The sequence below is a fragment of the Danio rerio genome, chromosome 24 (genome assembly GCF_052040795.2).
Source record: "Danio rerio strain M-AB ecotype USA chromosome 24, GRCz13ab, whole genome shotgun sequence".
NCBI classification, from domain to species: domain Eukaryota; kingdom Metazoa; phylum Chordata; class Actinopteri; order Cypriniformes; family Danionidae; genus Danio; species Danio rerio.
Window position 1 is genome coordinate 35445807 of NC_141044.1, and position 17248 is coordinate 35463054.

General features: G+C 34.4%; 1 protein-coding gene across 1 annotated transcript in view; it reads right to left on the reverse strand.

Annotated features, from left to right (window-relative positions):
- Positions 1 to 17248, reverse strand: part of cubn (cubilin (intrinsic factor-cobalamin receptor)) — a 115998-nt gene that overhangs the window by 98135 nt on the left and 615 nt on the right. Inside the window, exons 2-9 of the mRNA XM_087309808.1 lie at positions 15274 to 15403; positions 11816 to 11944; positions 11628 to 11729; positions 9475 to 9578; positions 9266 to 9392; positions 7796 to 7964; positions 5406 to 5537; positions 2578 to 2673 (exon numbers count right to left, since the gene is read on the reverse strand). Of these exons, the coding sequence (XP_087165934.1) occupies positions 2578 to 2673; positions 5406 to 5537; positions 7796 to 7964; positions 9266 to 9392; positions 9475 to 9578; positions 11628 to 11729; positions 11816 to 11944; positions 15274 to 15403 (989 nt within the window). The remainder of the gene's footprint in view (positions 1 to 2577; positions 2674 to 5405; positions 5538 to 7795; positions 7965 to 9265; positions 9393 to 9474; positions 9579 to 11627; positions 11730 to 11815; positions 11945 to 15273; positions 15404 to 17248) is intronic.

The following is a 17248-nucleotide window of genomic DNA, read 5'->3' on the forward strand; positions in this document are numbered from 1 at the left end:
CCGGTTACCGCCACAGTCCAAAGACATTTGCTATATGTGAATAGATGAATCAAAACTAGACATAGTGTACGAGTGTGTGTGTGTGTGTGTGTGTGAATGTAGGAGTGTATGGGTGTTTCCCAGTACTGGGTTGCGACTGGAAGAGCATCCGCTGCGTAAAACATATGCCAGAATAGTTGGTGGTTCATTCCACTGTGGCGACCTCTGATAAATCAGAGACCAAGCCAAGGGAGAATGAATAAAATAGTAAGTGTGACTTTTAAAACGAATAACTATAATTAAATATGATTGTAATAAACTTTTCTGAGCTAATTATGGCAAAGATGAGATAACAAAAGCACTTGCTGATAATACTTTTAATGACTTATAATCAAATAAACTGCAAAAAGACAGAATAAAATAAGAAAATAATTATAAAATGCATATTAATAATATTCTATATATGTAAACATATAATAATATAAGCATTTTTTAAACATAAAAACTAGGGAACCAAGCCAAAAATATATAATTTAAAATAATATAATCAAAATATAGGGTGGCGCAGTGGGTAGCACTGTCACCTCACAGCAAGAAGGTCGCTGGTTCCAATGTCAGTTGGCATCCGCTGCATAAAGCATGCTGGATAAGTTGGCGGTTCATTCCGCTGTGGCAACCCCATATTAATAAATTGACTAAGCTGAAAAGAAAATGAATGAATGAATAATCAGACTATATTTTAATGCGAGGCAAAACGGTGGCTCAGTGGTTAGCACAATTGCCTCACAGCAAGAAGGTCGCTGGTTCCAATGTAAGTTAGCATCCGCTGCATAAAACATATGCTGGATAAGTTGGCGGTTTATTCCGCTGTGGCGACCCCAGACTAATAAAGTGACTAAGCTGAAAAGAAAATGAATGAAGGAATAATCAGAATATATTTTAATGGGATGCAAAACGGTGGCTCAGTGGTGAGCAGAATTGCCTCACAGCAAGAAGGTCGCTAGTTTGAGCCCCGGCTGGATCAGTTGGTATTACACCTGCACTGTGGAGAGCATAACGTCTGGCTGTATCACCACCTGCTATGGAAACAGCACTAGCAGTAATCGCAAAGGCCTACATAGGATTGTGCGAACTGCTGGACGCAAAGTAGGAGGTGAGTTTCCCTCCCTCCAGGACATCTACACCAGGCCAAGATAATCATCAGCGACTCCAGCCACCCAAGCCATAGACATTTCTCTCTGTTACCCTCAGGCAGACGGTTCCACAGCATCCGGTCACGCACCAGCTGACTGAAGGAAAGTTTCTTACCTCAAACTATCAGACTGATGAACACTTAACACACCCCACACAAACTCTTCCATACCCCTCACTGCACACTATCAATATGTAGCATGCGCTGCACTTTAACCAATTCATACTTAAAACAATACTGCCTACAACTATGTGCGCACCTATTCATTGTACATATCGCTGTCAACACTGCCAATTTTTCATTGTCCTGTTTTTTTGGGAGTATGCTGTTATATGTTGTTGTATTTTGCACTGTCTAGAGCCAGCACCAAAGCTTTTCACTCATCACAGCACATGTGCTGATGATGATGTGACAATAAAAGTGATTTCATTTGATTTGTGTGGAGTTTGCATGTTCTCCCTGTGTTGGCGTGGGTTTCCTCCGGGTGCTCCGGTTTCCCCACAGTCCAAAGTCATGTGCTATAGGTGAATTGGATAAGCTAAATTGTCTGTAGTGTATGTGTATGAATGTGAGTGTATGGGTGTTTCCCAGTGCTGGGTTGCAGCTGGAAGGACATCCACTGTGTAAAGCATATGCTGGATAAGTTGGTGGTTCATTCCGCTGGGGCGACTCCTGATTAATAAAGGGACTAAGCCAAAAGAAAATGAATGAATGAATGAATGAATGAATAATATAATGCAGCACATAAAACTTGTAACTGCTCAAACAATAGAAAAAAAAGAAGTGAACTTAAACTAAAATCCAGTTTTTGCGTAATATTTCTGAATTTGATAGTTTAAAAAAATATCTATATATTGGTTTTGTATTTATTTGTAATGATTCAATGGAAGTTTTTTTTCACACATAAACACATAAAAAAATAAAACCAAAAATAAATAAAATAAAAAGGTAATTGAGACTTTTTCACACAAGTGCAGTACACACAATAACTGTTTTGTTGTACACAATAACTATTTTTGATGCCGCAATTCAGATTTTCCCTGCAATATTATTATTATAATAATTATTACAATTACAATAGTGTTTATATATATATATATATATATATATATATATATATATATATATATATATATATTATATAGTGTTATATATTATATATGAATGTTATATTAATTAATATAACATTAATTAATATAACAAATTATATATTTAAATCAAAAGACAAACGCCAAGACTAAAACAAACCTGTAAAAATAGACACAGATAGCAATTATGTCTTTTATGACAGGAGCTTTCATTACAACACAATTTAACGCGCTTTTATTGACACTGTCATAACATGTGCTACTGGTGATCATGCGCTGCCATAAAGACTAACTACAGTAAAGTTATGATGTGTGTACCTGGAGTTGAAGTGCAGGTAGCCAGTGGAAAACATCCTCCATTGTTGGTGGAGCAGATGTCAGCTTGAGTGCAAGTCTTCCCGTCTCCCTCATAGCCTGAGGACACACACATGCGGTCAAGCAAGCTCATCTTACATTTAATGGCTATTTTAGCTCTATCGGTTCAGTGTGTCTGGTCTTCCTCTGCAATCTAGCAGTCAATTGAGACTTGTAAGGCTGAATGTATTAGCAGGACGAGCAGACAGCACTGTACTCAATGAACCCAGCAAATGCATCCTTCAAGCCTGAGTTTATATGGCCGTCACTCCCTGAGGGATTAAAATGAAACTACAAGCATATGTCTCTCATTGAAATATATTACAGAGAGACAAATAACCAAATAAATACCAAGGTTTCATTCTCTCATGCATCTCTGGAGGGAAATTATAATATAAAAAGTAAAAAATTAGGACAAGACTTGATTGCGAAGGTTGAGATATTAAATCCACAGTTCACCCATAATGACTTATTTTGATGTAACTGGCATATAATGCTTCCAGAAGCTTCTAGAAAGCAATTGAGCTGCCTTTCTGGGGCTTCTTTAAACTTAACAGATCTAAAGTAATACTATTATTGAGCAAGATCACCTGAAATTTATAATGAATCAACTTTAGCATTGATACAAATGATAAATGGCTATATTAGAATGCTTTCTGAAGGATCCCCTACTGAAAAAACAGCTTAAACCAGCCTAGGCTGGTTGGCTGGTTTTAGCTGGTCGACCAGGCTGGTTTTAGAGGGGTTTTGGCCATTTCCAGGCTGGGAGATGACCAGCTAAAACAGTTTTGTCCAGCTTAAACCAGGCTGGCCAAGCTGGTTTTAGCTGGATTTAGCTGGTCATTTTCCAGGCTGGAAATGGCTGGAAGCCAGTCTTGAAATGGCCAAAACCTCTCTAAAACCAGCCTGGTTGACCAGCTAAAACCAACCAACCAGCCTAGGCTGGTTTAAGCTGGATTTTTCAGCAGGGTCACGTGACATTGAAGACTCAAATAATGATGCTTAAATACAGCTTTATGATCAAACATTTAAAAAAGCATTTAAAATTAGCAGCTTTTAGCATTGACAGCACATTCTAACACACTGCTAACATGCTCAGCATGTTACTAGCTATTTATAGCATTATACTTGATTGGTATTATGATTAAGCACTGTCAAGTAGTTTTTACAACTGATTTTAGCATTTCTTACTTCTAGCACCTTTTAAACATTGCTTCATGTTGCTAGCATCATTCCAGGATGTTTACATAGTTGCTAACATATTTTACATCATTAAGTTAATGTGATTTAGCGCATTCCTAGAAAGTTCTAGCATATTACTAGCATGTTTTACCACATTGCTAGCTTTTAGCCTCTTTGTAGCATCCTTAAACATGTTGCTAGCATATTTATAACAGGCATGCAGTACCTACATTAAACAAAAGTTAAAATATTATGCCATAATACATGGTTTGGCTACTACAAATTTACTAAAAATAAAGGTTAGGGTTAGTCTGTTGCTAGCACATTTTTCATTGTTGCTAACATGTTTTGGTATAGTATTAGAATGTTTTACCCCATTGCTAGCCTTCTAACACCTTTGTAGCATCCTTAAACATTTTGCTAGCATATTTATAACGTGCTTGCAGTACCTACAGTAAACAAATGCTAATCATTATGCCATCATGCATGGTTAAGCTACTACACATTTATGAAAAATAAAGGTTAGGGTTAGCCTTTTTTTAACATTTTTCATAGTTGTTAACATGTTTTGGGATATTGTCAGCATGTTTTATCACATTGATAACTTCTAGCACCTTTGTAGCATTATCAAACATGTTGCTAGCATATTTCTAGCATGTTTACAGTACCTACAGTGCACACATGTCAACCACATGCCAGAATACATGGTTAAGCTACTACACTTTTACTATAGGTAGGGGTTAACTGGTTGCTAGCACATTTTTTCAAGTTGTTAACGTTTTCGCATAGCATGTTTTACACATTATTAGCTTCTAACACCTTTGTAGCACCCTAAACATGTTGCTAGCATATTTATAGCATGGTTACAGTACCCACAGTGTACAAATGTTATTCATAATTTCAGAATGCATGTTTAGGCTACAACACTTTAACTAAAATAAAGCTGAGGATTAGTCTGTTGCTAGCACATTTTTCATAGTTGGTAACATGTTTTAGCATATTATTAGCATGTTTTACCACATTGCTAACTTCTAACACCCTTTTAACATCCTTCAACATGTTGCTTGCTTATTTCTAGCATGTTTTCAGTACCTACAGTGTACAAATGTTAATCATTACAGCAGAATACATGGCTAAGCTAATAAACTTACTATAATATTTAGCCTGTTGCTAGCACATTTTTCGTAATTGCTAGCATGTTTTGGGATATTATTAGCATGTTTTACCACATTGCTAGCTTCAAACACATTTGTAGCATATTTAAACATGTTGCTAACTTATTTCTAGCTTGGTTATAGTAACTGCAGTACACATGTTAATCATTATGCCATAATACATAGTTAGGTTAGTACATTTTTACTATAATAAAGGTAAGGGTTAGCATCTTTGTAGCCTCCTTAAACATGTTGCTAGCATATTTATAGCCTGCTTACAGTACCTACAGTGTACACATGTTAATCATTATGACAGAATACATGGTTAGGCTAGTGCACTTTTACTATACTAGAGTTTAGCTCTTGCTAGCACATTTTTAGTGTGTTTAGCACACTCCTAGCAGCTAAGGGTTAGAATTATTTTAAAGTGCATGAGAATCAGGATGTGAGCTTCACCTGGAGGACACTGTCCGCAGTGGAAGGAGCCCATAGTGTTGAGACAAGGCACAAAAGGGGAAGTAGAACAGCCTCCATTGTTTGTGGCACATTCATCGACATCCTGGCAGCTGTAACCGTTACCCTGCCATCCTGGAGGAATCGCAAAAATGACATTGGGTCACACTTTATTTTAAAGTACAGTTCTCACAATTAAAATAAAAATGAAAGGTGCAACAGACTTTTTTATGTGGAAATTAAGTATATTTTATCTGTCTTAGCTCATGTATGACAACATCTTTACCAGTATAAATGAACATGCTAAATTCATGTTGCAATAAAAGGTGCAACAGGAGATCTTGAAAAATGCTAACATGAGCATGATAGCTCTAAAAGCCAATGTCCCACTATAAAAAATGCAAATTGACATGTAATATAGTACATTTAGTATGGCTGCTCGATTTTGGGAAAAATCATAATCACGATTATTTTGGTCATAATTGTAATCACGATTATTTAAAACGATTACTGTTGAAGTCAAAATTATTAGCGCTCCTGGGAATATGTTTTTTTTTAAATAAATATTTCCCAAATGATGTTCAACAGAGCAAGGAATTTTAACAGTATTTCCTATAATTTTTTTTCTTCTAGGCTTATTTGTTTTATTTTAGCTAGAATAAAAGCAGGTAAACTACTGTTATACAATGAATTGCTTAATTACCCTTATTAAGCCTCTGAATTGCACTTTAATCTGAATGCTTGTATTTAGAAAAACATCTAGAAAAATATTATGTACCGTCATCATAGCAAAGATAAAAGAAATCAGTAATCAGAAATGATATATCAAAACGATTATGTTCAAAAATAAGTTTAAAAAACTTTTTTCCATTAAACAGAAATTGGGCAGGAAAAGGGTTGCTAATATTTAGGAGGGCTAATAATTCTGACTTCAATGTATACATACAGTTATTTTCCTCCCTGCAAAGGAAAGAGAAATAAATACAATAGAATAACAATATGAAACTGTGCTTTAAGCATCTTCACTGTAAGATAAACACTTTAGCTAAAAAAATCCTTCAGTCAAGAGCAGAGAGGGATTTTCTTGTTTTGTTTGATTAATGATAAAAACAACATCGCGCGCTGTCTCTTTAACGGTTTCTTTCACGTCTTTTGATCCTCAACTCATTTGTTTATTACACAAATTAGGGTTATTATGAATAATCACTAAACACTGCGTTTTGACACCTATTTTACCATTAAAGCGCTCAAATTAAGATGACTTTAGATGTCTGCGCCTCGTCCGCTTCGCGAGGTGCGCATGCGGCACCACACGAGTATAGTTCCAGCTTCAGTGTGCGAATGAGGCCGAATGCTGACCGGCCACATGGTTCTGGCTGTGTGCGCGTGCCGCACACACATAAGCACGCGGTCTTTCGCGCTTTTAGGAGCAACAGATGTGTACAGCTGAAAAGGGGGCGCTATATAATGCAATAATCAATTATCTCGATTAATGCTTTTTCATAATCGTTTGAAGCCATTTTTTCGATTTTCGATTAATTGCACAGCCCTAACATTTAGTAATAACAATTCCACACATAAAAAATAAGGTAGTTTGCTGATGTTTGCCTGCAATGTCTGAACTACGTCTGTGATTCTGTGTGAACATTTTCAACAATTACATATTTTAACAGGCATGTAGGACCGCCTATAGTAATATTCAAACCGAAGGTTTTTACTGGACAAGTTTTTTCTAGCTCCCACATCTACCACAGAATATTAAAATACATTTAAATACGTTTAATAAAATGATAGCTATCAGGATGTGCAGAGACTTTCAACCAGCATTTTGAACGAGGGCCTTTCCCCCCCTGATCTCACACTGCCCTACGTCAAGGACAGTCTGAGAGGAAACTTTTTTTTCACCTCCCTCTTCCCAAAAGTATCTTATTTCCTCTTTCTAAAAGCTACCTCTCGTCTGACCTGTCTTCCATCTGAAATGTGTGATGTTTTGGTCAGGGGGGTCCAATTTCACTACATGTAAAAGTGTATGTGACAAATATAGTCTTCATCATCAACATTATCATAACAAATTAATCATCATCAAAACATAGAATAACCTATTGCACCTTTAACTACTACATTTGCCTCAATATTTGCAGCTTATTAATAGTTATAAAGGTAGAAGTCGGGTTTATGTAGTGGGTACTATTCGATTTCTATAAGTAGAAATAAACTAATACTAAGCTCATATCTTAAAAATAGCCACTGCTCAATAGTAACAACTGGTCCTTAAACTAAAGCATTAGCACATATTCTTGCTACATGCCTTCAATTATAAATGTGCCCATGAACTAGTGACAAGATGACAATAATGTAATCTGGCATGTCTCAGCTGGATTGAGAGATCTGACCTGAAGGACAGGCCCCGCAGTAAAAGGAACCCAGCGTGTTGAAACACTCCACGGGAGGGTTTGTGGAGCAGGGTTTGGTGGGAAGACTGCACTCATCAATATCGGCGGTGCACGCAGCCACTCCGGGTGGAGACGTCCAGCCAGCATCACAGATACACTTATACTTGGGCTGAAATCAGGAATTAAAAAGGCACACTTTTTGTGTTGTTTTGCAAAGAATAAAAAAAAAAAACATTTGACATTTCCAATGGAGAAATGAATGGTCATGCTTGAGCTAAATATTAAGAGTGCTTTAAGAATATTCTGTAAGACTAGACTATGCAAGAAATAACTAATGACAGGCCACTGAATTATTATATAATGTTGCATTATTTAGTAATAATTCACAGGAAAATACACTTTGCTGGTTTTAGCTGTTTTATGCTGGTTTAAACTGGATCTTTGCTGGTTTAAGATGGTTCTTTGCTGGTCATGTGCTGGTTTAAGCAGTATTTTGCTGGTTTAAACTGCCTCTTTGCTGGTTTAATCTGGTTCTTTGCTGGTCATGTGCTGGTTTAAGCAGTTCTTTGCTGGTTTAAACTGGTTCTTTGCTGGTTTAAGCTGGTTCTTTGCTGGTTTAAGCAGATTTTTGCTGGTTTAAACTGCTTCTTTGCTGCTTTAAGCTTGTTCTTTACTGGTTTAAGCTGGTTCTTTGCTGGCCATGTGCTGGCTTATGCAGTTCTTTGCTGGTTTAAACTGGTTCTTTGCTGGTCTAAGCTGGTTCTTTGCTGGTTTAAGCAGATGTTTGCTGGTTTAAACTGCTTCTTTGCTGGTTTAAGATTGTTCTTTACTGGTTTAAGCTGGTTCTTTGCTGGTCATGTGCTGGTTTAAGCTTTTTTTGCTGGTTTAAGCTTGTTCTTTGCTGGTTTAATCTGGTTCTTTGCTAGTCTTGTGCTGGTTTGAGCAGTTTTTGCCTGTTTAAACTGCTTCTTTGCTGGTTACCTGTTGGTTTATGATTTTTTTTTTTGTTGCTAGATTAAACTGGTTCTTTGCTGTTTGCATGCTGGTTTAAGCTGGTTCTATGCTGGATTAAGCAGATCAATAGCAGGGCAAGAGCAGGGCAAGATGATAGCAGGGCATGTAAATAAGCAACATAACTGTCTGTTAATGAGGAATTAGTATATCCCAAAGCTTGCATGCTCTTCTGTTACAAACTCAAAAGTATGTACTTTTCTTCTAAAAAAAAAAAAAGTACATACTTCTGGAATGTAGTACAAGTATGCGCATTAAGACACAACAACTGAAGTCACTGGGCGTAGTGATATGGAACTGTAATGTGGTCAAAACCTGCCTGGAACAACTTCTACTGTGTGTTTATCTACATTAGAATTTTCACCAGCCAATTAGAATCAAGCACTCAACAACCCTGTAGTATAAATGGTTGATAGATTGAGAAGGGAGGGAGAGTGAAATGTGAATTAATAAAATCACCTCATTGGGATTGACTCTGTCAGAATCAATGCAGAGGCCGTGAACACACAGATCTTGACTTCCACCAGCACAGTCATCATAGCGAGATGTACAGTGTGGACCGTACCATTCTGGAGTACAGGTACACCTGACAAACACCAGTAAAGTATACATTTAAAGGCTTATATGTCACTAAAACTCAGATCAGAAGAAAAATAATGCAGGATTACGTGTAGGATCCAGGAGTGTTGTTACATGTGGCTCCATTCTGACATCCGAGTGGAGTTCCTGCCAACACCTGACACTCATTCACATCCACAGCACATGTAGGACCCTTCAGAAAGACCAAGAAATTTAGTTCAGGTCAAAATGTATGAACTGAAGCACATAGTACAGAGAAAACAGCAGCAGGACAAACTTTTTTGATCAAGTGAAAACTGGGGTCTCAAGGCACTGCAGGTGAACAGAGTTAAAAAATACTAATAGTTTATCATCATTTCCCAGTTGTTTGACCACATTAAGAATTGCAAACATTTTGTTTTGTATTTATTTTTGTTAACTGTATGTTTTGAATGCACAAATTAGGTATTGTTAAAGATTTTTTCTGCACAAAAATCTAAACATTGAATGAAGTCAAAATTGTTTTTGTTTTTTTGACACATTTGATGCAACATTTTTAAAGAGAGAATTTTGGGAATCTCTTTTATCACTATAATATAATTACTTTATTACAAATGATCATAAATCAGAAAATATTGAAAACAGCTGGGATAAAAAAATAAAATATATATATATATATATATATATATATATATATATATATATATATATATATATATATATATATATATATATATATATATATATATCTACATACACAAATGTATAAAGTGAGATAAAAAAAACACATTGAAAAAACAGATTCAAGGAATTAATTGAAATCCTCAGACATAAATGTATAAAGAGGGATGAAGTAAACACTTAACAATGTATATTGGATGTTTTCATTTTAAAATAAAAATGTTTGGAGAAAACAGATAAGGAAAATAATCATAACTAAAATATACAGAAACAAATGTGTGAAGTGCAATAAAATAAACTCTTAAAAGTATATATTGGATGTTTTCTTTTAAAAATATTCACAAAAAAACATTATTTAATACTCTCAAAAATTCTATTCAATTCAGCTTTATTTGTATAGCGCTTTTAAAATGTAGATTGTGTCAAAGCAGCTTCACATAAATGGTCATAGTACTGGATCAGGGTAGTTCAGTTTTTAGTGTTTAAGTTCAGTTCAGTTTAGCTCAGTTCAGTGTGGTTTAAAATCATTACTGAGAGTTTAAATACTGAAAAGCAAATTCATCGATGGTTAGCTCTACCGATCCCAAACCATGCAAGTTAGTGGCAACAGCGGAGAGGGAAAAAAAACTTGACCGAGGCGAGTGAAGAAAAAAAAACCTTGAGAGAAACCAGACTCAGTTGGGCACGACCATTTTAATTTCTCCGCTGGCCAAAGGTCTTGTGCAGAGCTGCAGTCATTTTGAGATGAAAGATTTAAGACTTATGCATTGTAATTAAACTCTACAGACATAAATGCATGGAGCGAGATAAAAGAAACTCTTAAAAGTGTATATTGCATGATTTTTTTTAATTGTCAAAAAATATTTTTTGAACTGTAATTTTGTAATAATTGAGAAAACAGAAAAAAGTAGTATGCAATGTAAATGAAATCTACAGACAAAAATGAATAAAGTGACAAAGAAAATGTGTAGTTTGGATGTTTTCTCCTTAAAAAAAATTCAAAAAACTATTTTTTGTACTTTCAAAAATGTTTTGAGAAAACAGATTAAAGAATTGTGCATTGTAATTGAAATATACAGACACAAATGTATAAAGAGAGATAAAATAAACATTTAAAACTGTATATTAGATGTTTTCTTAAAAAAAATCAAATATATTTTTTTTTTCTCAAAAAAAAAAAAAACAGATTAAATAATTGAAACATACAGACACAAATGTATAGATAAAAAAATAGCGAGATAAAAGAAAGACTTAAAATTGTATATTGGATGTTTTCTTTTTTTTTAAATCTCAAAAACATGATTTTTTTAACTCTCAAAATATAATTTTGAGAAAACAGATTAAAGAAATTTGCACTGTAATTGAAGTCTAGACACAAAATCATAAAGTGAGACAAAAGAATATATATTTTCCTATATTTTGTTTACATTAGACTGAAAGAAGATAAAAAAGCTAAAAAGGTAAATAAAAAAAGAGTTTTTCTTCAAATTTAAGCACAAAATAAAGAGGAAAGAGTGTTGCAGCAGGTCAGATTCACACATGAAGACATCAAAACACACAGACGTCTGTTTCCATGACTGACCTGCCAGTTGTCAGGACAGAGGCAATGAAAAGCATCCAGCAGGTTCAAGCAGGTTCCTGTGTTCTGGCATGGGTTACTGCTGCACGTCTTTCGCTGGACAGTCTGTGGAGAGCAAGCAGAAGATCATAAAAGGTCAATTGAGTCATAAAGGTGTTCATATGATCATTTGAGTGAGATTACGGTGATACCTGTTCAATGCTCTGGACTTTTGACTCCAGTGTGGTGACTCTGGTGTCAAGCAGATGAAGCTGGTTTTTGATATCCTCAGACGGGCCGCTGTTTTTGATGGTGTCGATGTCCTCTTTGTTCTTTTTGATCTGGAACACAGTTTAAAATGATTGAGCTTTATGCAAATTGGTTTGATAACATGTACTTTATAAAGAGCTTGGTCTGTACTGGTGCATGAATGAAGTGTAATAACAAAAAAAGTATAATAAAAAAACGTGCTGGTTTTAAATAAAATATTGAAAAAAATAAATAAAATATTTGAAATAAAATAAATTGAAATAATTTTCTATTGAAATTGAAAATTTAATGCAATAAAAAATACACAATTAAATAAATTTAAAAAAACTGAAGAAAAATTTAACAATAAAAGAAGACACAAGGAAAAGTAGGGATGCCCCATGTATAGCGACAGCCATATCGTTATCGACCAATAAATGCTATTTTTAATGTTATCATTATCGGTCCTATAACAAAATTATGCTGATATCTTTAAGGCGATATTAGGTAATTGTACAGAACTTCCTGCCTCGTACATGCGTCGGTCGAACCAGTAGAGACTTGTCCAGTGCACTATAACAAAGCTTTCCTCACATTGCTTTTTCCTTCAAAAAATATTTCAAGAGTTCCCACTTAGATATGCTTGGCATTTATAGCAGGTTTGGCATGCTGTCCCGGGAGAGAACCCTGAGCTCGGAGATATTTGAGCCCAGGGCTCCCGCCCGGTCTAGAAGCATATCAGGAGAACCGAGATCAGGTAGGTCTCGATCGCTCCCCCTTTAGAAGGGGAGAAAAAGGAGGAGATGGGGTGGAAGAGGGGATTCTTCCAAAAAGAAGATAGGGCAAAAAGGAGAAAGTGATCCATTTATATTAAGCTAGGATCATTCTGATTGGATTATTACTGATTATGGATGAGTGGCCAGCGATGCACAATCATATCACGTGCTCCTCTCGAAATTAGTTTATGAAACTTTACAAAGTTTCTGAAAAAAACAACACATTCTTTAAGATTTAAAAGGGTTTTGAAATATAAGGATTCATTAATAATGTGATAAAAAAAATTGTCTTAACAGATAAAGAAACATCAGAAAAGAAAAAAAATGCAGCAAATAATAGGCTACATGCACACGGACTTTTCATTTTCAGCCAGGCAGCCCAAGAGCTTCCGGTGAGCTGTCTTTCCATTACAAAATTGTAACGTTTAAGATCTGATTTCTTTAAAAATCAGCGATCTTCACTGCCTGTTAGATATACGTAAGCCCACCCGGAATCTGCGCACACAGATTTTCCACAGATTTCCATAGATTTTTAGCCCATTATTAATTCTGTTTATTTACTTGTGTAAATGTGTGTAAATTTATATATATTCAGTTTTTTTTATTAATTTCAGTAAAATTATTGACTAACATGAAAATGTTCATCTGATTTATGTACAATGCAGTTTGTACAGTATTATTTTCTGTCTTTTACTAAATATATTATATGGCAAACCTGCTTTATTTACCAATTTTATTGATTCTAATTGGATTTGCATTTTAAACATTAAATAAAAGTTAAAAAGATATAGGGCCCTATCATACACCCAGCGCAATGTGGCGCAAGACGTGGCGAAATAGTCTTTTGCAAGTTTCAGCTTGTTGCAAGAGTCGTTTTGAGGCGTTGCGCTATGCTGTTTAAATAGCAAATGCATTAGCGCTCATATGTGCGCCCATAGGCGTTCTGGTCTAAAAAGGAAGGCGTTCTGAGGCGCACGGCTGGCGCGTTGCTATTTTGAGAAACTAAAATATATTTTTCATTAGACCAAAACTAACCCGGTCTAAACTCCAGCGCAGAGTTGCGCCTCACTTACGCACTGCTTAATACGCACAACAGAGCAATAGGCAAATATCTTTATATACGCAAAAATTTTAATATTAAGGATATATTTAGGATATAATAAGAATAGATATAGGATAGAAATATAAAGGATTCAATATTACAAAACATTTTATTTTCTAGCCTACATAAATATGAAAAATCACTGCTTTTATGTCTTCTTCATCTCGGGAGGCTTTTTCAGTTCATTCATAACAATTTGCTTTTGTATAATGTTATTATTATTAGCAGTATTATTTATTATCTCCATATTTATATTTGTTTTATTAAAAACAAGCTTAGATTTGCCCACCTGTCAGGTTTTAGACCATATGGGGCACAGCATGTGTTTTAGGATAAAATTCAGGTTTTTGAGCACATTTTGTTATTATTGTTCATTTATTCGTTTGCTGGAAATTAGAACTGAATATAGAAATAGTTTTGAAACAAATATTTGCGCTTAACAAACAAAATAATTTATTTATAGACTAATTGATGTCTGTGCTTAAAGTATTCCCTATCCAAGAGCGAAAGTGAAAGTAGATCCATTATCTAACATTCTCACGCAGTAGATGCTCTGTTTAACAGTTTTCTGTTAAAAAATAAAAAACTGTGAACTGTTTGCTTGTGAAATGCTCAGTTTTTCCACTTAGACTTACTTTACGTCCTGTAAATAGCGAATGCGCTCTTGGCGCGACACAGCTGGCTCTTAAAGAAAATGGGAGATGAGACTCTGATTGGTTTATTCTCAAAACACACCTACAACTCATTAAGAAAATAAACTCAACCCTTTTAGCATGCGCCACGGCGCAAAACAAAGGCCCTGGAAGCGTTTGCGCCCTGCGTTTTGGACCGTCAAAATAGAGCCCATTATGATTTATTTCATATATTAAAGTTTTAGTTATGATACTCCCAAAATAATTCCACAGAAATCCACAGACTTTTTCCAAAACTCTCAGCAGAAATAGCAAAAAACGTCTGCAGATTCCGTCCGGCCCTAGATATACGATATGAAGTGGGTCTCAGATCAGACAAAAAGCACTGCATTAAAGTGCATTTCTTAAAGACCATCATGTCTTTAAAATATGACTATTTTATTTATTTGTTTTTATACTTTATATATGAGTTTATTTTACCCCAGTATTTTTAATGGAGTTTCTGGATAGCCTGTTGTTACTGACGGCACTAGTGTTTACAACAGTCTATCATCTCGTTTTCCTCTTGAATAACTAAATGAATGCTTAAGTCTATTAATCTGAGTGTATTGTAATTACATCACAATACAATACAATTACAATACAATATCGTTGCAGTAAAAAACAACCTTGTGAAATTGAAAATAGTCACATTAAGCTTTCACCGGAAGTTTATTGTTGACTAAAACTCTAGCTGTGCATAGAGCCCATAGAATCTTAAAAAAAGTAATACACAAAAATAATCTAAAACCAAATAAATACAAAACAAGCAGTTAAACAAAAGTTGAATATGTTCGACCAACAGAAATACTTGCATAAACATCTCTCAGTTCGTTATTTCCAATAAGATTAATATTTCTACTAGAACTGACCTGGTTTATCTGCAGGATGAGGTCTTCTGCGCCCACTTTCAGACTTCCTGTTCCTGAGGTAGTGAAGCGAATGTCTTTGTTGTAACCAGCAGAGAAAGTGAGGTGACCGTTTTCAGAAATCATACGAGGCCTGCAAATCAATCATCAGCACGTCCTCGTTTAATTTATAACCCATTGTACAATTATTGCTTAAAACAACCGTTACTGCTCAATAACATCAGCCATGTCAGGTTAAAAAAGAGCATAAAACAAGGGAAGAAGAGAGCTGTGTTATGGAAAAATAACTTGGTTGACGTCCCGAACAAAACAAAGCATAATTATTCTATAATTAAGGTAAGACAGTAAGTTTTACTGAAAGCATTACTAACCTTGGCTCCCCAGTTGAGTGATTACGGTAAAATTTGCAAACCTTTTTTGCTTTACAAGATTTCTACAATGCTGTTTAAATATGCAAATGAGGCATTATTATTATCAAACATGATGATCTGCATTTATTTCTAGCACAAAAAAGGTCTAAATTTATTTTGTTTTGTTTTATGTATAAGAGAAGCTTTTAAGAATCTCTTTTCAATTCAGAAAGTATACAGTAAACAGCCATATATACAGTTGAAGTCCGAATTATTAGCCTCTCTGAATTATTAGCCCAGTTAATTTTAATAACTCATTTCTAATAATTGATTTATTTTATTTTTGCCATGATGACAGTAAACAATATTTGACTAGATATTTTTCAAGACACTTCTATACAGTTTAAAGTGACATTTAAAGGCTTAATCAGGTTAATTAGGTTAACTAGGCAGATTAGGGTTAAAAAAAATAAATAAATAAATAATTATGCAAAAGTGCCACAAAAGAAACACTTAATAGTGCGTTTTAGATGTTTTCTTTCAATTAGAAAAAAAAGACACACTGGAAAGCTTAAAAAGCCCAAAAACCTATGACTGACAAGTGTGTAAAAAAAATTCTACATGGACTGTTCAATCTTAACAAAAAAAAAAAAAAAAAAGTCACAGCAGGAAAAACACATTTGAATTGATGCTGTCAAAAGATGAATCACATCCGAATAAAAGCTTGTATTTGCATAACAAATACGTCTCTTCATATTTATTTTGGTGCATATATATATATATTAATATAAATACAAATGTTTTATTCATACACAATATTTATTCACAGTGAGTATACACACATTATGTAAATAAAAAATTTTTATTTTGGATGCGATTAATCACGAATAATCACTTAATAGCACTAATTTGAATATTTTTTTTCCTTATTTTTCTATTTTTCAAATAACTTTGTATGTTTTATTATTTTTAATGGACTGTGATTTGTAATTGTAAAGTTGTTTAAAGTGTATTTTATTTACATTTTCGTTAGGATGACTTTTAACATTCTGTCCGGGAATTACAGAAGTAAAATAGCCTTTGGCTAATTCTGGTAGACAAAATTGCTTATTAATCTTCACTGTCTCTTGATAATAAAACAAAAAAAGTAAAAATAAATACAATAAACTGAAGATTTAAACTCTAAAATGCATCTTAAATATCTACTCTAATTCATCTTAATTAATAAATCCAGAAAACTCTTGAAAAAGAGATTACAAATCTCCAGAGGTTTAAATAAACTGCAAAACCCAACAGTCAACTTTATCAAATAAAATAAGTGTAGTTACTGTAACTCAAAACTGACTGAAAGCTAATTCTGCTCATTTGAAAAGAGTTTTGAACTCAATGTTGAATGTAATGAATTCATTAAATACCTCATTACTTCAACTTAAATGGAGTAAGTTCACAGTACTTATAGAGTTTCTTAACTCAAATGGTTTGTTGCAATCAGTTTCCTCAAACGTTTTGAGTTGCCTTAACTTATTAGGTTTGACAGTTCTCAGTTGCTTTAAGTTCTCTTCATTTATTGAGTTTTAATGTGCTCAAATTGCTTTGTGAACTCAGATGGATTAAGTTCACAGTACTTA